At 39.9% G+C, this 27,407-nt stretch overlaps 1 protein-coding gene across 1 annotated transcript in view; it reads right to left on the minus strand.

Annotated features, from left to right (window-relative positions):
- Positions 1-27,407, minus strand: part of EGFLAM (EGF like, fibronectin type III and laminin G domains) — a 253,564-nt gene that overhangs the window by 29,166 nt on the left and 196,991 nt on the right. Inside the window, 4 exon segments of the mRNA XM_020996039.2 lie at positions 9,801-9,981; positions 14,415-14,531; positions 19,741-19,852; positions 26,590-26,833. Of these exon segments, the coding sequence (XP_020851698.1) occupies positions 9,801-9,981; positions 14,415-14,531; positions 19,741-19,852; positions 26,590-26,833 (654 nt within the window).

Raw genomic sequence — 27,407 nt, forward strand, 5'->3', positions numbered from 1 at the left:
GGCTCAGGTAGGAGGTGAGGCAAAGAAAAAATGTATAGTTTCATGTGGCCTGGTCCTGATCTCTAATGACGTACTAGGAGCCTGAAGTCCCGTCTGACTAGAAGAACCTTTGACACACCTTCCCACATGAACTCCCTCCCAGAGGTGCAAGGCTGTGAGGACCTCCTCTTACACTGCTGTCAGGAAGCTTCAGGGATAAAGTCAGGTGGCAAGGAATGCTTGCTCTCTATCCCTACGATCCTGCTTAAGTTCTGGTTCTCTGGCTCCCAGATGCCCCTATAGCTGATCTTTGGGGGTCAACATTGGAAAATCCCATAACTCCCCCTAGTGGTTTTGGTAAGGGGAATCAACTCCTAGGAGTCTCCTAGCACGTCTCCTTCAGTGGGTTCCTACTACCTCCTCTGCAGAGAAGTTTGGGATTTTCCTGATCATCTGTCTGTGGTTTTCTCTAGCCAGCAAGAGGTCAGGAGGTGAGGTCCAGTCACTGGTCCTTAAGGACACAGTCTCTTGCCAGATGCCAGATGCTGTATGGGCAGATGCCAGAAACTCTTTCCATGAGGAATCTAACATTTGTTCAAGAAGGCATCCCTCTCACTTATCTTAATATGTTTGCACATTCCATTGGGCTAAGAACCGCTATAATTTGTTGTTTAAACTTTTATTGGGAATTAAACAGTGAAGAAACATGGTGTATTCTGAATTCCAATTTAGTCATTAGATTGGAATGGGGGGAAACCCCCTCAAATCTCTAAAACATTTATATTTAAGGAGGGGCCTGCTGAGTAAACCCAGGGTTACTTTCAAGATTCTGTCTATAGAGCAGCTAAGTGGCACAGTGGATAGAGCACAGGCCCTGGAGTCAGGAGGACCTGAGTTCAAATCCTGTCTCAGACCAGACATTTGACATTTACTAGCTTTGCGACCTTGGGCAAGCCACTTAACCCCAATTGCCTCGCTATCCCGCAAAAAAAGATTTTGTCTATGAAAATAATATTAGAGATATATTGTGGGAGAGCCTTGTTCTCCCAAATTTTAGCCTCAAAGATCTGGATATGCGCTAATAAATCCTCACTTTCCCTAATAATTGAATATTGGTAAATATACACACACATACATATGTAAAATGCATATATATACACACACATACATATGCATAATACATGTACATGTATTTAAGGTTTGTAAGGTGCTTTGCATGCATTATCTCAATGGATTCTTACACTGAGATAGGTACTAGAGGTCTTATTATTGCTATTTTATAATTGAGGAAAACAAGGCTTAGAGAAATGAAATGACTTGCCCATGGTCACACAACTAGTAAATGTCAAAACTAGGACTCAAGCCCAAGTCTCTCTTGACTTCAAGTCCACTACTCAAATTTATCTGAACCAGTAGAATGTAAATGGCTCGATGGGAAGGAGCTGTCTTTTTGCTTGTGTTTATATTTCTAGCACTTGGTGCAGTGCCTGGCACACAGTAGGCACTTAGTAAATTTTCATTGCTTTGCTTTGACTTGTCATTTTTCTTCCACACTGGGTAATGGAAATGTTCAGTGAAAGGAAGGAAGGGAAGAAGGAAAAAGGGAAGAAAGGAATAGAGAAAGAAAGAGAAGGAGAAGGTGGAGGAGGAAGATGAAAAAGAAGAAGAGGAAGAGGAGGAGGAAGAGGAAGAGGAAGAAGAAGAAGAAGAAGAAGAAGAAGAAGAAGAAGAAGAAGAAGAAGAGAAGAAGAAGAAGAAGAAGAAGAGTTTGGAAGAAGAGGAGGAGAAAAAGAACAAAGGAAGGAAGGAGTAAAGGAAGGAAGAAGGAAAGGAGGAAGGAAGGACAGGAAGGAGGAAGGAAGAAAGAAGGAAAAAAGGAAGGAAGGAAGAAAGATCTTTAAGGCAACAGGATTATTGCTTGGCATTGATGGAATGATGATAATAGATAATGGAGAGGAGAGAGAACTACTAAAATCTTTTTCTTTTTGCTCCTATTATCTCCACTAAGAATAAAATTTTTTAGAGTAACCAATATTCAAATATATATATCTACAATTTCACCCATATGGGCATGCCTTCCATCCATACAGACCACAACTCTGGCATATGGGTCAACAGTTCTTAATATCCATTCAACTATTTTGGGGGATATTAATATTGTTTATGACTTTTTCTGCTATTTTAGTGTCTTCACTTCTCTTAAACATCTTGTTAAATAATCTCCATTGTGACACTTTCACACAGATTTCCTCAGGCTGCATTTAGTATTGTCTAGTTGTTCTTGCCAATTTCGTTTTATTAAGTGCCATTTGTACTGCCTGACATAGCACCTTGGTAGCAAGGTGTCAGGGCCCCAAATATGGTGCTTCCGCTGCATAGATGATGGAAATTGATTTAACAAATGTTGAAAATTTGTTTCCATACGCCATCTCTTTTTGTTGTCCTCCTGCTAGTTTAATCTATGAATGTTTTGGGAAATGATGTGGCTTAGTAACATCTCATGATAAGTTTCCTGCAAACTTTTTTTTCATCTCCACTGCTTCTTAAGGTTTTGTGAGGTTCGTAATTGTCTACCATCCTCTTCCATTGTTTTAAAAATGAGTTTTTATTCTAAACTGGTGGCTGTCTCTCAGTTTGGTAAAGAGATAAGCTGTCTAAAGTGGTCTGTGGGGTCTTTTGTTCTATTGATTGTGATGACTGTTGCACACCAGTTAAGCTGTTAGAGCTGTTAAAAATAGTGATAATCATTGACAAGGTCTTTTTCTGTTTTCCATTTTCTTGCATCAAAAGCTTATTTGATATAGTTTAGATTAAAGTTGTTGTAGTTGGAGGGCGGAGCCAAGATGGCGGCATGAAAGCAGTGACTTGCTTGCGCTCTCCCCCAAACCCCTCCAAATACCTATAAAAAATGGCTCTAAACAAATTCTAAAGCAGCAGAACCCACAAAAAGACAGAGTGAAGCAAATTTCTAGCCCAAGACAGCCTGGATATACCTCAGAAAGGTATATCGCCCTGGGCTGGGAGAAGAGAGCAGTGTGGCGTGGGCATGCAGGCCACAGCAAACCTGGAAAAGGACTCAGAGGACTTAATCACAGGCAGCTGTGGTGATTTCCAGACTCCTCAATCCACGAATGCCAAAGACAACTTAGAAGGGCAGGGGGGAAAGTCTGTTTCTGTGGTGCTGAGAAAAGAACTCGGGGTCTCAGCTCCAGTTCCCTGAGAGCGTGGCCTTGGTGGGGCAGCTGCCTCCTGAGCTTCTGGCCCACAGACTGAGGAGGGAATCAAGTGGCTGATCAGAGGGGGATTACAGGGATCTCTTTGCCAGTGCTGAGGCAGGAATCTCTTGCTTTGCCTGTGCTTGGATCTGGGTCACAGTTCTGGGTGGCAGTCCTGGGGTGAGAAGGGGTACTGGCGTGGTGGAGCTTGTAGTGGCTGTGGACAGGAAACCCTCCTTACAGTTACAGGACAGAAAGGAGTACTTGTAATGACCAGGCACAGGCCAGGAAAGGAGTAAACACCTCGCCCCTTATCATACCACCTTGCAAGAACTGAAAATTTACAGGTCCCTACAAGTATCTCTGAAAACAAACCCCCGAAGCTTGGGACAGTACATTCTCCACATTGGAAGCAGATTTGTACCTTAACAAAGAGTTTAAAACTCAAGTAATTGGCTGGGATCATGAGCAAGCAGTGCAAAAAGAGTCAGACTATATTATCTTACTTTGGTGAAAAGAAGATCAAAATATACAACCAGAAGAAGACAACAAAGTCAAAGCTCCTACATCCAAAGCCTCCAAGAAAAATATGAATCAGTCCCAGGCCTTGGAAGAGCTCAAAAGGGATTTTGAGAAGCAAGTAAGGAAGTAGAGGAAAAACTGGGAAGAGAAATGAGAGTGATGCAAGAAAATCATGAAAAACAAGTCAACGGCTTGCTAAAGGAGACCCAAAAAAAATACTGAAGAAAATAACACCTTAAAAAATAGCCTAACCCAAATGGCAAAAGAGGTCCAAAAAGCCAATGAGGAGAATGCCCTAAAAAGAAAAATTGGCCAAATGGAAAAGGAAGTCCAAAAGATTACTGAAGAAAATACTTCCTTAAAAATTAGAATAGAGCAATTGGAAGCTAGTGACTTTATGAGAAATCAAGACACTGTAAAACAAATCCAAAAGAATGAAAAATTAGAAAACAATGTGAAATATCTCATTGGAAAAACAACTGACCTGGAAAATAGATCCAGGAGAGAGAATTTAAAAATTATTGGACTATCTGAAAGCCATGATCAAAAAAAGAGCCTAGACATCATCTTTCAAGAAATTATCAAGGAAAACTGCCCTATTAGTAGAACCAGAGGGCAAAATAGAAATTGAAAGAATCCACAGATCTCCTCCTGAAAGAGATCCCCAAAGGAAAACTCCTAGGAATATTGTAGCCAAATTCCAGAGTTCCCAGGTCAAGGAGGAAATATTACAAGCTGCCAGAAAGAAACAATTCAAGTACTGTGGAAACATCAGGATAACACAAGATTTAGCAGCTTCTACATTAAAGGACCGCAGGGCATGGAATATAATATTCTGGAGGGCAAAGGAGATAGGATTACAACCAAGAATCACCTACCCAGCAAAACTGAGTATAATCCTTCAGGGGAAAAAATGGTCATTCAGTGAAATAGAGGACTTTCAAGCATTCTTGATGAAAAGACCAGAGCTGAATAGAAAATTTGACTTTCAAATACAAGACTCAAGTGGAACATGAAGAGGTAAACAGGAAAGAGAAATCATAAGAGACTTATTAAGGTTGAACTGTTTACATTCCTGCATGGAAAGATGATATTTATAACTCATGAGACCTTTGTCAGTATTAGGGTAGTTGGAGGAAAAAAAATTATATGTATGTACAGATAGATAGATAGATAGATAGATAGAGGGCACAGGGTGAGTTGAAGATTAAGGGGTCATATCTGGAGAATAAAATTAAGGGATGAGAGAGGATTATACTCGGAGAAGAAGAAAGGGAGAGGTAGAATGGGGTAAATTATCTCACAAAAAAAAAACAGAAAAGAAAATGTTCTTACAGTGGAGGGGAAACAGGGGAAGGTGAGAGGGAATGAGTGAATCTTATTCTCATAGGATTTGGCTTAAGGAGGGAATAACATATACATTCAATTGGGTATGGAAATCTGTCTTACCCTACAGGAAAATAGGGGAGAAGGGGACAAGAGAGCAGGGGGATGATAGAGAGGAGGGCAGATTGGGAAAGGGGTAATCAGAAGCAAATACTTCTGAGGAGGGACAGGGTCAAAAGAAAGAATAGAATAAATGGGAGGGCAGGATAGGATTAAGGGAAATAGAGTTAGTTTTTCACAACATGTCTACTATGGAAGTGTTTTGCATAACTGCACATGTACAACCTATATTGAGTTGCTTGCCTTTTCAATGAGGGTGGGTGGGGAGGGAGGAAGGGAGAAAATTTGAAACCTAAAGTTTTAAAAACATGTTTAAAAAAATGTTTTCACATGCTACTGGGAAATAAGAAATACAGGAAACGGGGTACAGAAGTCTATCCTGCCCTACAGGAAAATAGAAGGGGAAGGGGATAAGAGAAGGGGGAGAGATAGAAGAGAGGACAGACTAGGGGAAGGGATATTCAGAATGCATGCCATCTTGGGGTGGAGGGAGGGGTGAAATGGGGTGAAAATTTGGAACTCAAAATCTTGTGGAAGTAAATATTGAAAACTAAAAATAAATAAATTTATATTTTAATAAATAAATTAAAAAACATGAAAGACTGAAAGGAAGAAACAATGTATACAGTAACAGTAATATTGTTTTAAGAATAACTTTGAATGAATAAGTTATTTTGACCATTATAAATATGCAAAATAACTATAAAGGGCATGAGAAGAAAGATGCTATCTGCATGCAGAGAAGGAATTGGCAAGTAGATGTATAGAATAATTTTACTTATATAATATACCTATTTGTGTCTAATAGTAGCCATCTCTAGGGCAGGGGATGGGTGGATAGGGAAGAAAAAAAATTTACATGATAATATTATTGCATATTTGAAAGGAATAGCAAGTTGTGCATAGTAGATTTGCAGTTTCGTGTGCAATCATCTTTTTATTCTACTGTTATGGAAATGCTTGTTTCATTCTATAAATTAAAAATAAAATTTAATAATTAAAAACAAAAAAAGTTGCAGTTGTATGTTTTCTTTTTTTCATTATCTTCTCTTCTCATTTGTTGTTGTTTTTTTTAATCTTTGCTTCTATTACATAGAGATAGTAGATTCTACAATGGATCCCCTATCAATAATGAGATTTTTCCTATCTGTTAAGATATAGTCAATTTTTTTGTGTGTATGTACATGTCATTTGTATTCAACATGTACACAGCCTCTTACCTCTCTTTGGTAAAAAGTTATTTATGATATATAGGTGTGAGACTTCTGAGTAGTCTACAAGTCTTTGGCTTCTTTTGTTTCTTATATCTGAACTATATTTTCCAAAGTATTTTTCACGATTCACCCCTGAACCTAGCTTCTCATGGAAGTTACTGATAAAGTGTACATTGACTTCATTTGGAGGATCTTCTTAATTTCTTCATTGAATTTCTCAATTTCTTCAACGGCATTCTTTTTGCACATGGATATCATGAGTACTGTCCTGTGAAGTAATATTTCCTATTGCCTTTGGGTCCACAATGAAACCAACTCCTTTATTTGTCTCACTGAGGCAACTCTGTGATCCATTCTTCCATTTAGTTATAACTTTCTTTTGTCTTGTAGTTTTGTTTATTGTGAAGATGTCAGTATTGACACAGGTGAGTTCCTCCAGTAATATGTCCATATCTCAGTCACTGAACAAAGATCTCACAGGATTTTTCACTCAGCACACATTTTTGTAATTTTAACACCCTCTATACTTTTCCCTCAGGTGCAAGTGAAAGGGGGCCATGTAGGAATGAAGGCCATTAATTTTTTTTCTTTGTTGTATCAATTGCCATGGCTAAAGAGATCATCACCTCGAGGGCAACCTACTGGTAATGTCTGTTCCATTGTCAGCTAGTAAATCGGGACATTTAGCTTGAAGAAGAAAAGAGCATGATGCTTGTCTTCAAGAATGTGAAAGGTTATGATGTGGAAGAGAGATTACAATTGTTTTCTTTGGTCCCAAAATGCAGAAATCAGAACAATAAGTGGACCTTGTAAATAGGTAGATTTGGGTCTGCATAGGAAAGATTTCTTAAACACAGCTGTCCAGAGTGGAATGGGCTGCTTTGGGAGGTGGTAAGCAACTTGTCAGAGGCGTGTGTGTGTGTGTGTGTGTGTGTGTGTGTGTGTGTGTGTGTGTGTGTTGGGGTAGGGATAGGGAATTCCAACTCACACATTTTGGACTAAATAGTCTCTGATGTGCCTTTTTTGTGATTTTTAAATGAAACTTAGTCTCTTTCTCAATCAATTAAAAGGTATTTTTATTAAATGCCAACTTTAGGCACACGATAATAGCTTATTAAATGTTACTATGGCCATAAATTTTGATGTTGGAATATTTTTTCCTATGTAAATCCAATCTCCAGATACTGACTTAAAAATAAAAATTCTAGTGGTTCACCTAGGGTAAGTAGTACACAGATTGGAAGAAAGCTGTCAACAGTTCTAGCTGGAATCCTGACCCCCACTAATTCTCCCATGCCATGCTTAAAGGGGGTGGGAATGATGAGGTGCGAACTGCCATCAATATAAACAAGCCCTCCTGGTGATGGCGACTGATAAAAGATAGTTTTGCTAGCTGTTGCATTCTCATTTATGAAGCACAAAGACATGTTGTACAGCAGAGCAGACAGATGCTCTTTCCTGCTCCTGCCATGTTTCAGGCAGCTGAAGCTGCTGAGGCAGAGGCCAGGAGGCCATGGACACCCTGCAGATCTCAGCTGCTATTCTAAGGTTTCTCTGACTTTCTTAGGAGCCTAAGTCCCTGTAGACAAATCTTCATAGATGCCTTTCTTAATACGGAATTATGGTGCTATATGTGTACATATGCTATTCATAATATAAATGCTATGTCTATATATAAAATATATACACATGCATATACATATAATATACATATAAGATATATATTATGTATGTTTATGTGATACATAAATATATATATATCACATATATACTACATATATAATATATGTATCATAGTTAATGTTAACAGTAGGAAAAAGAAAGAACAGGTTCATAAACTGTGCTTTCATTTATTTTTCCCTTCCAGAGGCTGTCAGTTTAAGTCAGAGACACTTCCTCATAGAGCACATGTGTACCAAGGTAAACAGCTTTAAAGAATCATAGATTTAGAGCTGGAGGAGATTTTAGCTGTATTCAAGCCAACCTCCTTATTTTACAGACAAGGAAGCTGAGGTACAGAGAAGTTAAGTGATTTGCTCATGGTCACACTGGTAGTAATTGACAAGAGCTGAGATTCCAACCCAGGCCATCTGTCCCAAGATCTAGCACTCTTCCCACAGCGTGGAACCAATGGTGACCTTAATCACTGGTGTTAGTATCTTAAAGTACAGACTGAGCTTGGCTTCCAGGAAGGTTTATGGAATTCAAACATACTTGTAAGAGCTAAATGAATACAAATTTATGTAGCAAAAAATTCACTAATGGCAGACTAACATGGGCACAACTTATGATTTGAACAAGTTGCTGGCTTGAAGTATAAAGGGAGACTAATTTGTCAAAATGCTAATTGATCTTTCCTGCTATATGTCACTTGCTGGCACTTTAAGCATGATAGATACACCTGTAGTTTACTAAGTAGTTTCCAAAATGCACTAGATGCACAAAATTTCTATGCTGTTTTGAAAATTTACAAACTCCTATGATTTTTGTCATTCTTTCTCTTTTGAAACCCCCACTTCTCTATGTGCCATTTCCACGTATCACTGGATAACAGAAGCTGTAAACCTACACAGTTCTCTACACACAGATTCCCATGAATACCCGTTATGATCAAAAAAGGAAATAGGAAAGAGAGACAGATTATCTTGCATTTTTTTTAAAAGTTAGCCGCAAAACTCATTTTCATCCGATATGATTCGTTTTACTTCTTGGGTAAATAAAAACACACAACTCAATGCTTACTTATTCTCATGGCTGTGTCCTGTGACCCAGAAATGACAGAAACTGGCCCATTTACTCACAAGTGGCCCATAGGCCACAAGATCTATATTTAAGACCATTCCTACAACTCTGGAGAGATAAACAAAGAACTTTGCGTAGATAAACAAAGGCAATCAGGAAGGAAATATTTTTGCAGTTTTTTTTTTTAAATCAGACCAAGTTATCTGAATCTGAATGGCCCAAAAGTATCTTCTAATGAGTGCTTTCCCCTGCTTTTGGTCTGTTTATTAGTGCAGGTAATTTTACAATTGGATCTTCAACAACTCCTAATAAAAAGAGTGTTGAAATTTTAGTTGGTTTTAAATACTCAAAAATACTAATATAAATTTAATTAGTTAATAGTATACTTAATATTAAAATATTTCTGAAATTGGATAGGGTTGATTAGCAGATTTGCATATAATAGCACCTCTGCTTATATGTATGGGCTATATTATATGTTATCTCTGTCATAGGTATGGGTGGGAGGGTCTGCGCCCTCCCTGCCCTCACCAGACACAAATGTACACATACACACCATCTCCTTTCAATAGCTCCAAATGTGTGAAAGGTTATAGTCCTATTCTGATAATAGTTCAATGTCTTTGTTGCACCCTCTACCCCCAAGCCAAGAAGCTGAGAATTCAATGCTGTTGGGGTTTACCTTTTTGGCAATGTTGCCCATCAAAGCCTAAGGGGCAGTCACATTCATACCCATCCTTCTTGGGTCTACAGCTGCCTCCATTGGCACAGGGGGCTCGCACACATGGGTGGGCAGTATTTTCCACGTTCACACCAGAAGTAAAATCATGCTTCACATGAATGGTTCTGTCATTGAGAACAATCTGGGAACAAGAAAAAGCAATGGAAGAATTCAGAGGCCCTCTATGTGAACTTCTAAAACATTACTTAGTACAGCTTGGGTCAGGATTTCTGTGACTCTGAATAACTTTAAGCACAGAGATTAAATACTTCTACCATCTGCTTAGGTTGCCTTCTAACCTGGTGGAAATGCAAAAGACAGACTCTTAAAATCTCACTAATGATAAGGTTATTATGATATGTTATAGAATATATTTAATAGTATATGATAGAGCACTGGAATAAAATAATCTCCCTTCTGATAATAAACCCAATCATCTCTCCAATCTACAATTCAGTGCAATCCAACACAACTACTATGTACACGGCACTGAGAAGGGTGCCAGGTGTCATTGCATGAAAGTGCAATGACAGAGACCCAGCGCTTGAAAAGCTGGTCATATGAGAAGAAACATTTTAAGGAAAAAAATAAACTAATATAAAGCAAAATATAAGCACAATGGCGAGGTATAGGCAAAGTCTTATGAAAAATTTAAGGAACTAGGGAGCTGGGTGGACCAGGAAAAGGAAGAGAACAATTTAAGCAGTAGAAATTAGAGATGGCTGTAAGGAAGACCTGGCATCTAAGCCGGGCTTTGAAGGAACGGAGAATTTTAGGTGGGGATGGAGGTGAGAGATGCTGGCAGGAGTGAGATTCCTTCAGGTGGCCTAAGTAAAAGCAAAGAGACCAGGAAGAGGATAAAAATGGTGCACAGCTACTGTGTATCTCTAGCATGCTGAAAAGGGAGTGAAAGATGAAGATAAAGTTATATTAGATGAAGTTGGAAAGATGGGTAGGAGCCAGATTGTAGAGTGGCTTGAAATACTAAGAGGAAGGGTTCATATTTTTTCCAGTAGATAACTGAAGGCTTTCCCGTAGAGGGATAGTACAGATGAAGTTCAAAGAAAACAGCTAGGAGAAAAAAGAAGGGGTAAGAGAAATCTCAAGTTGGGAGAAAATTCCAAATGACTTCTTTCTTTTCTAACTTTCCTTATTCTCCCATTCCTGTTTCAAAAGGAGAACAGAAACTACTTGGGAATGGACAGAATAGTTCTGAAGCGTACCCCTTATAAGCTGTTGGTGAAGGATGTAAATGGTTTCAACAACTTCCAAGGCAAGTCACACTTGGGAATGGCATTGTTTTCCATGTGCAACGGCAGAGACGATAATTAAGCATAGTGAGCATTAGGTGTCGGATTACTTGAGCGCTGGAATGAAGGATAAATTGGAGAAGGGAGGGATTGGAGGCAAGAAGGCCATTACAGCATGATTTACCAATTTACCTTTATAGAGTCTACCCATTGTGCTTTCCCACTGCCAGGTCTTTTCTCATATTGTGGCTTTCTAGCATATTCACAGGGCCAGAAATCCTAAAAATTCATAGCCTTCATTTTCCTTCCCCTTTGCAATCATGGCTTCTACTGAAGAATGCTTTTGATTTCATATGAATTCAGAATTGTGATACTCCTCATCCCCCCACCCCCAATAAGTGGACACTATTTTTCCATACATAGGACAGAATATATATTACTTTGAGATAGTAAGATTACCTCTCAAGGAAACTCAGCAATATGTGTCAAGGTTACAGGAGTGTTCCAATGGCACTTCCTGCCTGGGTCTTGGAAGCATATAACTCAAGTTGAGAGAAAACTTGGAGTCTGTCTTACTTTTACTTTTCTCCTCCTCCTCCTCCCAACTTTCTCCCTCCCCAACCTCAATATCAACAGGACAGAATCTTTCTGAAAATTCCACTCTACAAGCTGGTGGTTAAGGGCTGTAAAACTGGGTAGAGCTTAGGGGTAGCTATTTCAGCTTCAGGGTAAGAACAGGAAAGGAAGGAGGGGAGGGCAGATGAGAGCCAATAATAATGGAAATAATGGAAGCATCTCTAAGGAAGTAATCATTTGGAGAGGAATCAAGTATGTGGGGACCAATGGGAAGAAGAGAAGGAGGAAGCTGGGTGAGCGGGGCAAAGGATGAATATGCCAGGCATCTCTAGTGCTTTCAAAAAAAGAAAATCACAAAGAAATAATGAGATGGATGGTTAATCAACTCGACCATATATGGAGTTAGTCAGCCAGTAAGCATTTATAAAGTACTTCTTATGTGCCAGGTACTTTACTAAGTGCTGAGGATACAAAGTAAGGTAAAAGACAGTTCCTGCTCTCAAGGAACTCACAGCTAATGTGGTAAACAACATGAAAACACTGCATATGAACAAACTACAGACAGAATAAATAGGAGATAATCAATGGAGGAAAGGCAGGAGCATTAAGGGGATCAGGAAAGACTTCCTACAGAAGGAGGGATTTTAGTGGGACTTGAAGGAAACACAAAAGCCAGGAGGAAGAGATGAGGAGGGAGACAATGCGAGCCATGGGAATAGCCAGTAAAAACACCCAGAGTCTGGAGATAGAGTGCTATGTGCTAGAAACAACATGGAGGCCAATGTGAAAAAACTGGAAAGGTAGGGAAAGGCCAGGTTGTGAAGAACTTTGAATGTCAAACAGAGGATTTTATATTTGACCCTGGAGTTTATTGAGTAGGTGGAGTGACATGGTCAGATCTATGCTCTGGAAAGATTGCAGTTGTAGCCATTCTAGAACAGCAAACATCTGAGCTAAATGAACAAATGTGAAAGACAGATACCTCCCAGGGCCCCAGAGTTTTTCAAATGTAGAAGAAGAAGATACTTGCTAACTTTCTCCTTTTCTCTTTCGTTCTCTCTCTCTCTCTCTTCCTCATCTTACCCACTTTCATTCTTTAACTCAGGGATGAAGATAAGCACTAGCCCACAAGCACAAAATACATTTTTAGTTTCCTCACTCGTAAAAAATGAGTAGGTAGAACCAGATGATCTCCAAGGTCCCTTCCAACCCTATGAGTCTATTACTCTTTGAGTCTATGGTTCTAAGGAATCAAGGGAAACTTAGACAATATCATAGGGCACAGATTTAGAGCTGGAATGGAGTTTAGATATCTAGTCCAATACTCTTATTTTACAGATGAGGAAACTCAGGCCCAGCAAGGCAAAGTAGCCTAACCATGCCTTGCCCCTGCTGGTTATTTATGTTGTTTGGTTTTCTGGTAAATCTGTGCCTGTGAATTAACTCAGTTATTGCTGCAGAGAGAGTGCATTCTTCTAGCCTAGCATAATGGGGAAGGGAAGAGATGGACATGGAGGGGGACTGGTGCACGGCATTTCGTGCAGGACCAGATCTCTGTAGCTGAACGGCTTCTGAACCCTCTTTGCAAAGCTTCTTCAACTCTAATTCTCATAAGCTTAGTTACATGATTGATAGCCTGCAACTGCTGAAGAAGGTTGGAAAAAAAATACAGAAACAAACACCACAGTTCTACAAATTGGCTCTTGTCCTGGGCAAACCAAAGAGAAATACCAGAGAGAAGAACAGAGCCAAGACCAGATTTTAGGCTTCCTTCTACTCCTCCCTCCCCCAGGGTAGGACTTTTTGGATTTACCCATGGTCTGCTATCCTTCTTGAGATATCCCAGGGTCTTTTGCTACATTTGGAGCACATGACATCATTACTGTCCTGCAACAAGTCAGAGATAGGTGGGGGCTGTACGTTGAGAGAATTTTAAAAAGTATTTTTAATAGTTGCACATACTTAGATATGCAAAGTTTTGGTCCAGTTTTAAACTTGTTAAACCTTATTAAAGTTTAAAATTGCACCAAGATTTTTGGGATGTTCTGTATATACTTTCATCATATGAAGTGGGTAGTCAATACCCCATTTTAAAGGTTTTTAGTATAAATAAGTGTATTTTGTTAAAGGCTTTTTCTTCCTCTTTTGATATAGTCATGTGGTTTGGGGTAGCATTGGTTTTAATATGATTAATTATGTAAAAAATTTATTTTATTTTTTCTAATGAACAAAAACCTATTTTTTCTCTCTTACCAATTAAAATAAGAAAAATAAAGCCCTTATAACAAATACTCAGTCAGGCAAAAATAAATTCTTCCATGTCCATGTCCAAAAAAACCCCCTTTTATTCTGTACCTTGAGTTCTTTACGCCTCTCTATCAGTAAGTGGGCAGCATGCTTCACTGCGGGTCCTCTGGAATCATGGGTGGCCACTGCATTGCTTAAAGTCCTTCAAAATTATCTTTAAAATGTTGCTATATAAATTGTTCTCTTGGTTCTCCTCACTTCACTCTGCATTAGTTCACACAAGTCTTCCCAGGTTTTATTGGTACCATCCCTTTTGTCACTTCTGATGGTACAATAGCATCGCATTACATTCATACCATAATTTATCCCATGCCTCAATTGATGGACACACCTTAATTTCTGGTTATTTGTTTCCATCATCCTAAAGATTCTACCCCATAGCAATTCCTGTATGAAGATCAGTCAACATTCCATAATAACAAATAAGAAGTCAGACTTGTACCTTCTGGATGCTCCCAGTGAAAGGCTGGAGGATGCCTGAATTCTTCTTTAGGTTGTCATAGTTGGGCACTCCACCAACAAATATATCAGTGTTGCACTTAATTTGAGTGAAAGCTCCCTGACATGAGAGTTAAAGAGAAAAAAATATCATAATGATAAAAAAATAAAAATAATAGTAAACAAAAAATATACCCTCAGCTTGTTAGGCTGAGTTCTTTTGTGCCTGCTAAGGGGCAAAGGAATAGGAAGGGTACAGAAAATCTCAAGTCCCATTCATGGCAATTTTCCTATAGGTCAATTCCAAAACTTTTACACCATTCTGTAATGGTAATGAGTTTCTCAAGTTAGGATTGAAGAGGCTGATAAGACCTTTCCGTCCACTACTTCTTTGGAGAACACTGGAAAGAACTCTGGCTCTAAAGGCTCTGGGTTCAAGTCACATTTCTGATGTGTTCTCCCTATGTGACCTTGAGCAAATCACTTAACGTGTAGCATGAGGGGGTTGGATTAAGTGGCCTCTGAGGTCTGTTCCAGCCCTAAATCTATGATCCTTTGCTCCTCTGCGATCAAGACAAATTCTTCCAACCCCATATACATTCACAAGGCTGTAGGGCTGCCCCCAGACTCTAAACTTTATATAACCAGGTTATGTGCGACTCTCTATAGAGAGACCTTTCAAAGCACTCTGAGAGCTTTGGGGATGAAAGTTCTATGGGTGACATATGAGCATATTAATATACTATCAACTATTGAACATATCACTTCATTATAAGAGGTACCCAAAATAGCAGCAGGAGAAGCACTTTACTAAACAACTTGTCAGCTTGAAGGGTCCATGTTAATTGAGCGTTATTAAAGAGGCAGATGGGCTTTCAGAAATCCCTTTAATTAATAAGTTCATGTTTAGCCTAAGAAGGATGCAGTGTCCTAGTTTAATACTGGATCAGAAACTGCCACCACAGACTCCAAGTGGAAATAAGTCAATACAGGGAGAAGGGTTACAAAGACAGCAGTTTGGAAAGGGACTGTTTTGAAAGGTGCATTGCAACTAAAGTTATAGCATCTCCAGGTAGAAGAGCGGAAAGGGATTTCTTGGGGTGTCCTCTGGCTGCTCATCAAAATCCTCCTCCCTTCCTCTCCTGTTGACAAGAGGCAAGGCTACAGCTGTCATCCAGCAGGGCAGGATAAAAGGAAGAAAGAAACAAGCCAGGATCAAAGCAAGGCCTGCACGGCTCCCGTCTAGAGAAAGGGCTTCATGTCGGGATCTGCCTCTTGTGCTTAGCTGGAAGGAACCTCCTCAGAGAGCTAAGCAAACAACACCATGCTAAGGCTGTCCAAGGCCCCAGCAAACATGGGATTCCTCATTTAACAAGGACCCAGGGCTTTCTTGTTCCTGAGCTCAGCTCTCTCTTTCTAGGGGAGTTTTTAAGTGCTACCCACTGAGCACTCTCAGAAGGCTCAAAATCTGTCCCCGGTATCAATTTAAAAGCCCAACACTCCAGGCTGTGTTCGATTCTCCACTTCCTCTCCCTATTCGCCAGTATATTTCACCTGGCTGTGCCCCTACCAGACACACCCTCCCACAAAATCCCCAAGCAAGGGAACTAGTTACAGCTCAACTTTCAACACACACATTCCTCCTGCAGAGCAGAGTCACCTTTCAGGCACCAGCTGCAAACAGAAATTTTTCACACGCTCAGGAGTCACCTATTGAAACAGTTTGCAGCTCTGTTCCCAGTCCCTTCCCACTGAGCCAGGGCTGACTTAAACAGAGACAAAGGAAGACACTGACCTCTACCATTTGGGTACAAGTCTCATATCCAGACACGGTGTAAAAACCCTACGGGGTAGGTTTATTTGCATATATTTTTTTGCACCAGACCTGGGATTTCATAGAGAATCTGGGTGAGGAAATTCTTCCCACACTGCACATTGGCACCTTCTCTTCAACTTTGTGCTTTAAAAAAAGATGCCCAGGACACTGGGAAAGTAAGTGATTAGTTCAAGGTCACACAGCTAGAATATGTCCGAGATGAAATGTGAACCTGGGTCCTTCTGAGTCTGAGGCTAGCTATTACTTTAGTATTTTCTGTAATGATAGTTCTGTGGTGTGACATGCATCCTAAGAGCAAATTCTGTATTCTGTAAAATGATAATTCTTAAATTCTTCACAACTAATGAAATTAACAACCATTACAACACCCTCACTATATGGTATCATTTTCATTTTACAAGTGAGTAAGGGCACAGAGAGCAATGAAATTTTGTTCAACTCAACATTAATTCAAAACAAAGTTGAGTTTCTATACCTTCCACTGGTATAGAAAATTCCTGATGATCTTGTAACTCAGTGGTGTCAAACTCAAATAGAAATGAGGGTCACTACATGGTACAGAGAAATCCCTGCCAGTGCATATTGACTTAGAAAACCACATATTAACATTATGTTCTATTGTATTTTCATGTATTTTGTTCAATATTTCCCTAATTACATTTTAACCTGGTTCTGCCCTGGTATTTGATATATCTGCGGTAGCTGATAATTCTACACATGAGCTGTGAAGCCGCTTTGCCTCTTGGGAAAGGAAAGCTGATTTCAACTTCAAAATTTTAAAAATTGTCATTTTTTTCCCTTAGAGAACTTTCTTTCCTAAGGTAATCTATCTACTATATGCATTTTACATGTGCATATGCTATTTTCCCCCCATTACAATGTAACCCCCTTGAAAGCTGAGGACTGCAGGGCATGATATCTATTACTGAGCAACCTAAAGTTGATGGATCTCTTGAGCCTGGAAGTTCTGAGGTGCAGTAAGGCTAAAGACAATTGGGCGTCCACACTAAATCTGGTAACAATGTGGTAAGTCCGTGGAAATGGGAGTGGGGGTAGAGAAGGTCAGATCTACCAATCAGCAGTAAGTTTGGTCCAGTGAGTGGTTGTTGCACTTCTGGAAATTGGGTCTCAAGAAAAAAAAAAGCACGGACAATTTTTGCTTTTCTTTGTATTCCCAGTGTTTATTTAACACAGTCATGGACACATAATAAGTGCTGAAGAAATGTTTGATGATTGATTTTCACCATTTGTGGTTAAAGGTTTGCTGAGAGCTGAAGTTCTTGATTAAAATTTGTCTTTAGGATTTATCTATTCCATGAACTTCATGAGAGTTGACTCTATGAACATGCTCACTGTATATGTCAGAAGGCTTTCCTACCACTGTGTGAGATGTGACTGAAGATATGGAAGTGGAACCTGAAGCCTTTTTCCAATGATTACATTGTGGGTTTGACCTCTGATTGATAGAGCAATGGCCCCCATTGGGAGCTTATTCTTCCTGGACCAGGCAGGGCATTGGAACGATGCTTGTCAGTCTGATGCTCAGTCCAGGTTCTCACGGTTTCTTCTTCCATACAGGAAACCTTGCCCAGAGGTGGTGGAAGAAAGAGCTTCTTTTGGTTGTTTTAATGTTCATTTTACTTGGACATAACAGTCCAATGCTGAAAGTCTTTTTATTCTTTTTGGCTATATTTAGAAGACCCTAACTGCCTGTTATTTAACTACTATGTATGTATTTTCTTTATATTTATTTTGCATGTATTTGTATGTGTATGTGTTGGCTCCTCCATCAGTATGTAAGCTCTTTAAGAATAGGGATTGGGTAGCTACATGACACAGTGGATAAGCACTGGCCCTGGAGTCAGCAGCATCTGAGTTCAAATCTTCCTAGCTGTGTGACCCTGGGCAAGTCACTTAACCCCAATTGCATCTATAAGCACAACAACAACAAAAGACTAGGGATTGTTTTATTCTCTGTATTTGTGCCTCTGGTGCCTGGCATAGTGCTTTGTACATAGCAGGCACTTAATAAAATGCTTGTTGATTGATTGACTGAATCAGTAATAGTGGGAGAAATCAAGGAGGTGAATAATGAGAGGTGAGAAGTCATGAGATTTGGATATTAGCTTCTGAGGAGTTATTTCATAGTTCTATTCTTCAGTTTCCTCACTGCTAAAATGATTATGAGAACATTATGATATTATTTTTTAAACTGGAATTTAGTGTTTCATTGGTAGGAAATTGATAGCAGTCCCTTAATGAGGTAAGAACAGCTCATGGGGATGAGAGCAAAGAATGCCTCTTATGAAGAGTTTATCCTGAAGATCCAGTTATGTTGCTGAAAGGAATGGGATAGTTTTTCCGAACCAGGGCATGAAAGATATTTCAAGTATTACAAGGAAATAGAGTAGATGAGCTGTGGGAACTAGAAGTTAACAATTGATGCCAATATCCCCAATGAGGGCTTACATTTCTCTCTTATTCTGTGGATGCTGTCCCTAAACTTACCCTTATAGGATGGCCACAGAGCTGACTGTGTTGAAAGGAGAACCTGGTAGGATTCCTTTGTGATAGAACAATTACTTTCCTATGGTCTAGTTTTTTCTGAGCAGCTTCCTTGTGGATCAGTGTTTGCATTCCCTTGTATTATGTGTGTTCCCAAGGCAATATTGTGTACCTGTTGTGATATTAGACGTCTGAAGTTTTGGACATGGAGGACACCTAAAGGCTGGGTGATAAGTGCCTTGTGTCATAAGGTTGTATTTGACAACACTGAAATGGGATTTTAAAAAAAAAGGTCCTTTGAATAGCTCTGTAGCTTGATTGTAATAGACAGTGGCATGCATGCATTTGTCAACAGGAAGAATCAACCATTAAGCAAGAGTTCAAATGTCCCTCAGTGTGTTGGATAGGTCACTGAAGTTTGGAGGTACCTCCTTTCACTACACTGAGTCCTTTTTTATTCTCTTGCATGTACCTACATCTTGGAATCCTGGCAGTCAGAGATCATGGGACCCTGACAATAAAAACTTTACCTTGTCATAGCCAGCAATTTGAAGGCAGAATAATCACTTTTAGGGACTTAGGGGAGAAGATTACTATCCAGGTATGGTGTGAATTAATTGGCTTTGGAGATCTCTTCCACCTCTGAGAGTCTATGGTTTCATTTTCTTAAAACCAGATCTGTGTTTTCTCTGGTATAGGAGATGTTTGGTGAGACTCTCTACCCATGCAAATCAATAACTGCTCAGCCACTTGGAGGGTCTTAGAAGGCTGCCTAGGGCACTAAGTGGTTAACTGATTTGCTTAGTGTCACACAGTCAGTATGTGTCAGAGAGATGAATATCAACCCATGACTTCCTCACTCTAAGGCTGGGTCTCCATCTACTACACCATGCTGTTTCTCATGAGTCTATATTTGCCCAGGCTTAAAATAGTGAGGTTCTTTGATGTTAACCAATGAAAAAATAATATGATGGCTTATGTGTCTTACCTCTGCCATGCCTTCCACTGTCTTTTGTCTATCCACCTGTAAGATCCCATTCTTTGCTGTTCGCGAGACTTGCAGTTCATGCCAGTGACCTAGAGAAAGGGGATCTTCACTCCTGAAGTGAGAAGAAAACTGATTATAAATGAGTTCCCATTCTTGAGGACTCCTATTGTATTTGTACAAGATAAATATCATCCAGGCCTAGTAGAAAAAAAAAAAACCACTAGCCTGTTCTATAGATCTGGGAACTGGTCCTGGCTTGGCCACTAACTTGATGTATAACTAGTTCAACATCTTATCCTTCTCAACATCAGTAATATGAGAACAAGAATACTTGCCCTGCCAATACCCAAAGGGGGCAACTAGGTAGCACAATGGATAGAGTGCCAGGCCTGGAGTCAGGAAGACCTGAGTTCAAATCCAGCCTCAGACACTAGCTGTGTGACCCTGGGCAAGTCACTTAACTCTAATTACCTCAAAAAAGAAAAGAAAATTGCTTAGCATATTAAAAGGTTAAATGACTTGCCAAGGGTCCCACAGCTAGGATGTATCAGAGGCAAGACTTGAATCCAGGTTTTATTGACCCTGAGACCAGCTTCCTATTGGTTATGTCATGTTCCCACAAAGCTAAATGGATGTAATCAATTCAAACCTGCTTTATAAAAGCATTCAAAAGTTCTCTACTAGGGCAAAGCACTGTTAAAGTTAGATGCCAAGACTTCTGTATCATGACAAGGATGAAGATGACTCAGGAATTTCCTGTGATTAAGTTATGGCAAAAGAATCTAAGTCCTGAATGAGCCATAGGAGACTCAATAAATACTCAAGGTCACAGATTCTTGAATGGAGTGGTGGTTTCATTGATGTGGATGGTCCTTCTAACAATACAGATCATAACCACTGACACCTTCCCTTCCTATGTGACTTTTGTCCTTCCATCAGTTTACTCCAGGAAGACCACCTAATGTCCTGGGTGCCTTCCTTGCTTTGTCTTGATAACTCAAGCATACCAGTGGAGCATTTGGTCTATCTGCTTATTAATTCTCATCCTCCCACATGACTAGCACATCTTCATTTTTTTCTATCATACATTTCCCTAATGACATCCTTTATTCTGTTTCTTCAGAATTCCTCATCAGTTATACATTGCAGCCTGCTCATACCCATCATGCACCCCTCCAGAGCTCTCTGAGTGATACACATTTTTAGTCCTTTCGAGATTGCCATGTTCCATCCCTTGTGTCCATAGAACAATACCAGTGGAATACAGATATTAAATATTCCACTCATCTTGTTCTATAGATTCAAGAAACAGAATGCAGCAGTCATATAGTAGACTTCATGATGAAGTATCACAAAGAAGATTAGGCATTGGGTCATACTCTGGGGGCTGTTTCCTTCAACTTTTAGAAGCTCTGCATCCATATTAAATTGTCCAGTGGTGTGCTGGTAAATGTTTAACAACTAATTTTCCAGAAATAAAAATGTACACATGACACACCTTTAAGTTTAATCTATGTTATTAGCATTTATCTCTCTTACTTTCTTAAGTCTAGGCAGTCAACAAAACCATTAATCATGCATTTGTGAATGCTCTCATTGAAAATTAACAATTGCTCTTGAGAACCTGTTAGAGCTGGCTCCAGCACACCCACTCTCAAAGTACCTTTAGAAAAACACCAGGAAAAGCAGCAGGCACAATATTGGCAGGGTATTTGCTTTAGCAAGTACTCTTGTGATTTGTCCTTAGCAAGTAGAATTTAATCACCTTGGCTAAATCAATATGCAATAAAAGAAGGCGCACCATGGATTGGGTGGTCTGTTTTCTGAATAAATGTTATCAGAATAATGTTATATCTGAGCTATATTCCTACAAAGGTCATTTGCTTAGTCAATAGTCAGGCTTCCCTTCACTACATAAAGAAGGTTCATTAACAGCTCATTTTGGTAACCTTGATTGCTAAATTGAGCTTAAGACAAATTGACCCACTTCATCTGGCCTCTGACATTTATTACTTGGGTGACCTTGGGCAAGCCATCTAGCCTCATTTGAACTCAATTTCCTTACCTGTAAAATGAGGTGGTTGTATTAGAAAGTTTCTAATGTCCCTTCCAGCTTTATATTTTTAGGATCCTATGATTCTTTAATCTCGTAAAGTCAAAACGACTTAGCCAATATCATTTCCTTGACAAAGAGGAAAGGGGCAGCAAGATTTAACGAAGAGGGGACATAATTTGGAGACTAAAGACCTGGATACTTTTGAGCAAGAAGGGACTAAGTTTCTCCATTTGCAAAATGAAAGAATTAGACTACATGATCTTGAAGACCCTTTCTAGCTCTTTTATTCAATGACCTTAAGTCTCAGCTGTCAAGTAACCTTGGGCAAGTCATAAGATTTCTCAGATTCTCTATTTACTATATGAAAAATGAGGGAGGCTGTTCTAGAATTTATTAAATGCTTAGGATGTGGTAGGCACTATGCTAATACTTGGGATGCAAAGAAAGGTAAGAACACTTCCTAATGTCTCAGAGCTAACATTCTAACTGGGGAGGCCACATGCAAATAACTAGGTCTATGCAAGATATATTGAGTGGAGGGGACATAATCTGAGCAGTGAAGGCCCTGGCACCTGGGGGGATGAAGAAAAACTTCCTGCAAAAAATGAGAACTGAGCTGAGTCTTGAAGCCAGGGAAAGAGAGGAGGTAGTAAGGGAACAAAGCATTCTGGGCCTGGGATATAGCCAGAGCTATTTATCTCAGCGCTTCAAAGGAATCGAGATGGGAGATGGGAGAGTCTAGTGTATGAGGAGCAGCAAGTGTAGCTAGATTGTGGAGTACATGGAGAGCAGGAAAGTAAGGAGAATGGAAAGGTAGGAATGGGTCATGTTAAGAAAAGCTTTAAATATCAGAAGGGTTTACATTTGATTCTGGAGGTAATGGGGAGCCACTGAAGCTCACTGAGTAGGGGAGTGACACAGTCAGACCTGGGCTTTAGAGATATCACCTTGGTGGCTGAGTGGAGAATGGACTAGAGTGGGGAGAGACATGAGGCAGAGAAGACAGATTGGAAGGTTATCCCAATAGTTCAGGCAAGAAGGGATGGGACCTAAATTAGGGCAACAACTGTGTGAGTGGAGAGAAAGGGACTCTTGCAAGAAAACACTATGGTGGTAGAAGCAACAGGATTTGGCCATGCATAGGATATGAGGGGGCAGAGTATGAGACATCCATTAGGAATAACACAAAGGTGTGGGCCTAGATTCAACAAGAAGTATTTGAAATGGGATACCAAAGAGGTCCTTTGAATGGCTCTGTGGGTTGATCATAATAGACAATGGCTTGCAGGTAGGAGGAGGAGGAGGAGGAAGAATCAACCAGTGAGCAAGTGTTCAAACACCCCTCAGAGGTTGGACAGGCCTCTGAAGTTTGGAGGAATTTACTAGATTTCTTTTACCACACCTGACACTCCAGAATTCTTTCCCCACTTGCCTTTACTGACAGATGAGTAGGCTACAGCTACTTTGAAGAACTGAAGAAAAAGCTCCTCATGTCAAAAAAAAAATAGGTACCACATTCTGACAGGAGAATTTTACCATCCCCCAGTGTCCCCAAATGCTGGTAAGCTTCCATTGTCAGCTGTGAAGGAGGTGGGGAGGGGAGGCTACAGCTGATTTTTTGAGGTATGCCAAGAGGTCCAGACATAGTCTCCACTTCTTTCTGGCCATTATTATCCAGGAGGAAACTAAATTTGAAAGGGAAAGGTGATAATCAAGGTTTCCCCCCCACCCCCTCCCCTCTTCAACCTGTCACACAAAATCCTTTCAGGTGAATTGCTTAGACTGTTTTGCATAATCTTATGCAAATAGAATCAGCCAAGACAACTCAAAGTTATCTTGATGTACAGGCACTAACAGCTCTAAACAACCCCTTACACACACACACACACACACACACACACAAGGGAACAGTCACAGAAGAAAAATAACTACTGTTTTTAAGAATGGTTTAAACCAAGCGCAACCAGCATTTCCCATCAGCTATGAGGAATGAGCAGCAGTTACAGCCAATATACAACTGTCACATCTCACCCATGTACTCTTTACAAAATGGCAGACAGAGGTAAAGAATATCAGCTGAATGGAGTTGACAATTTCCTTTAAGAAAAGGGGAAAAAAAGATCTTTAATTTCTTGCTGCAGGGACACTATTGAGGAAAAACATGCTGGTGAGCTTTAGAAAAGAAGAAATAAACATACACAGGAACAAGAAACATGTTCTCATTAGATGAATGGGTCTTAGGTAGAAACTAGCAAATGGGGAACAGAATAAGAGAAGTAGAGATGGATGCGAAGATGAGAAATGCTCAGGACTCAGGGGGCACAAAAGCATATTATATTCTGCCTTATTCACAGAATTGTAGACCTCAAGCTAGAAGAGACTTCAGGGGTCATCCAGCTTGACCCTCTCATTTTACGGGTGAGGAAACTGAGGCTAGCGAACTTAGTAATTTGTCCAACTTCTCCCAGGTGGGTATCAGAGGTAAGAAAGGAACCTGGGTCTTCTGATGTCAGGAGCAGTGTATCTTGCTGAACCACACTGCTTGTATATGAGTTTTATTTTTCTTAAAAGGTTCAGAGGATTCAGAAAAGATCTCATTTCTCCTATTAGATGGTAGGCTCCTTGGGATCAGGGTCTACACTGTTTTCTCCTCTTTGTTTTCCCAGGGCTTTGCACAGACTCCTAGGATCTGGTATCTCTTTAGTGTGGGTAGTCTCTGCTAGTGCAGTTAATGACCCCTCTCCATGATTTCCTAGCTAGATAGTGTTTAAAAGCTGGTGCAGCCAAAAAAAAAAATCTTCACTCTTTAGCCAATCTGGAGGTGATGTACCTCTCTGAACTAGGCTAGGTTGGCCCTTGGACACCAGATCCATGGACGATTCCTAGCCCATGCCTGAACCCATCCTAGGTAGAAGCTGCCCTTTGGTGGGATAGCCTCTAAGAACTTAAGGTCTTGCTATCCTGACATGAAGCCTGGGAGGATTAGATGTATTTAAAACAAATGTAATTTAAAATAAATTTGTTTTCAAGTAACTTTTGTTCTTTTCCATATGTGAAAATGGTGGAAAAGAAAGGTCATGGGTGGGGGCTCCCTTCACTTCCAAATGTCTTGGATAAATGGATTAGGAAAGCTTCCTTCTATCCTTAGGGGCTTGTGGAGGGTCATGATGGATTGTGATTGTGGAAGGTTCATTGCCATGCCAGGGTCAGTCTGGTTCATTTTAATGAACCACTCCATAAGGCTCTTTGGAAGGGAGGGGAAATTCTATCTCCAGTAGAAAAGTCCTGCTGGTAGAAAGGGCTCTGCTAAAGAAGGAAAGCTTCCAGCATGTTGCATGGATTCTCTATGGCAGAACATGGACAAGAATCACCCCCAATGAGTTATAGATGGATTGTCATGGGCATCAATGGAGACCCACTAATGAAATAATAGATCCATTGAAATTGTGAAGCATTATTGTATAAATTAGTATCTCCAATTTTTTAGGGGCCACTGAGGCTAGGCAACTACTGATCATATAGGGAAGCAAAGGGGGAAGAACAGTTGGGTTATCCTCAGGCTTGGGGCAAGGAGATGGCTAGATATTAAAAAAAAATCCATATATTCCTCCCTTTCATATAACCCATATCATAGAATCGCATAATAGAGCAGATCACTAATTATCATTAACATTTTCATTAATTAATCAACAAATATTAAGTATCTACCATGTGAAAGTATAGTGCTATAAAATGAGATACTTGTAAAGCACTTTGCAAGCCTTAAAGTGATATACATGTGTGTGTATTTATAATATACATATACTACATATATGTACATATCTATTTTAGGTATTATGATTATGATAAATTAATATTTATTAAGGGTTTAGCTAGTTGCATTTGTATTACTACCCTATCAAAAATCAGGGTATTTCATCTTCACTTCAAGCAAGAAATATTTTTTTTATTGTTTGGGGCAGAGAACAGCTACCTGCCGGGGAGTCATTTGAGAAAGAAAAACATTGCTGGCAGGAGACCACCATCTTTGGGAAGTATCTCATCGGTGTGTGAAAAGGGAGGACATTGTTAAATGTGATTCATTTATTCATGAACCAAACTTTTACTTATTGCCTACGATGTGCAAAATGTGCTGTGCAATTCAATCCAACAAGAATATAAGTGCCTGCTATGCGTCTGGAACCATATTAGGCACTGGGGATATAAAGATAAAAATGAAACTGTTTCTGTCCTCATGGGGCTTACATTCCGTTAGGGAAGAACAAACAAAATCCTGTCCTCCCAGAATCTACACTCTAGAAGTGAAGCAAACATTAGCATAAAAAACTATAAAACCCATTATCATTTAAATATGTTACAGAGTGTTAAAAAAGAAGTGCTACAGAAGAAGGCCTAAGAGCGAGGCTCTTTACCAAGTAGGAATTGGGAAGGGAACTTGGGAAGGCTTTGAAGAAGAAATGGCATGTGAGTGCTGCTTTAAAGAATAGGAAGGAACTCAACAGATGAAGAGATGGAAGGAGAACTTTACAGGCTTGTGGAATCATGTGAACTAAAGCACAGAGACTGGAAAGTGGAGCCTGTCTGGGTGACAGAGAAGGCAAAAGTCCAGTTTGGCTGGAATGTAATCAATAGAGAAGCAGAACACAAGCTCAAGCTGGAAAGGCTAGGTAATGCTAGATTGTGAAGTGTGAACCTTACTCACTTTTGTAGCAAACAATCAAGGAAATTTTGGGTTGTTTCCAAAAACGCCCATGCATTACTCTTTTGGGGGTGGTCTTTGAAGTGGCCCTTACCGAAGAACAGCTGTTCCAGAGCCACAGTCAAATCTGAATTCCACGTGGCCATCCACCATGTTGATAGACAGGAAGTCTTTACTGCCCGTGTCGTAGCTGTACAGTAGGACACCATCTTCTGACTCTGGCCGAAATGTGATCTCAAACTCCATGAAAGAGAGATAATTCTGGGACTCTAATGGCCATGGGGTTACAGCAAAGGACCTCAGAGATTGATTGAACTGAGGGATGGCCAGGGTGAAAGCTGAAAGTCTCACAAGAAACAAACATGACATTAGAATACACACTGAGAGACAGATGTGAAATTACTGATTTAAAAAAAATTCATTGTGATAAACTGGATAAGGATCTGGCCTTGGAGTCAGGTAGATATAACTTCATTTTTTAAAAAAAATTTGTTTTAGGTAATTGGGGTTAAGTGACTTGCCCAGGGTCACACAGCTAATAAGTGTCAAGTATTTGGTCTAAGGCCAGATTTGAACTCAGGTCCTCCTGACTTCAGGGCTGGTGCTCTATCCACTGTGCCACCTAGCCACCTTTAGATATAACTTCAAGACCGTTGTCTACTTGACTTTGAGAAAGTCTCAGTGCCTTAGGCAACTCATTAGGACTATAAGTCACCTAAGGGCTCGTTCATTTGTACTGATGGAGAGTGTTTCTATAATGGAAGTTCCATATATCAGTGAAATTACAGGTCCAGGCCCTCCAAACAAATGTGCATTGCTCATGGCCCTTCCCATTCAAATCTAAAAATTGGAGACCCTTGACTAACTTTGGATGCCTGATTATTTTTTTCTTCTCTTTTGGGTTCCATTCAA

Source organism: Phascolarctos cinereus, unplaced genomic scaffold (genome assembly GCF_003287225.1).
Source record: "Phascolarctos cinereus isolate Bilbo 61053 unplaced genomic scaffold, phaCin_HiC Scaffold_4;HRSCAF=312, whole genome shotgun sequence".
Lineage (NCBI taxonomy): Eukaryota > Metazoa > Chordata > Mammalia > Diprotodontia > Phascolarctidae > Phascolarctos > Phascolarctos cinereus.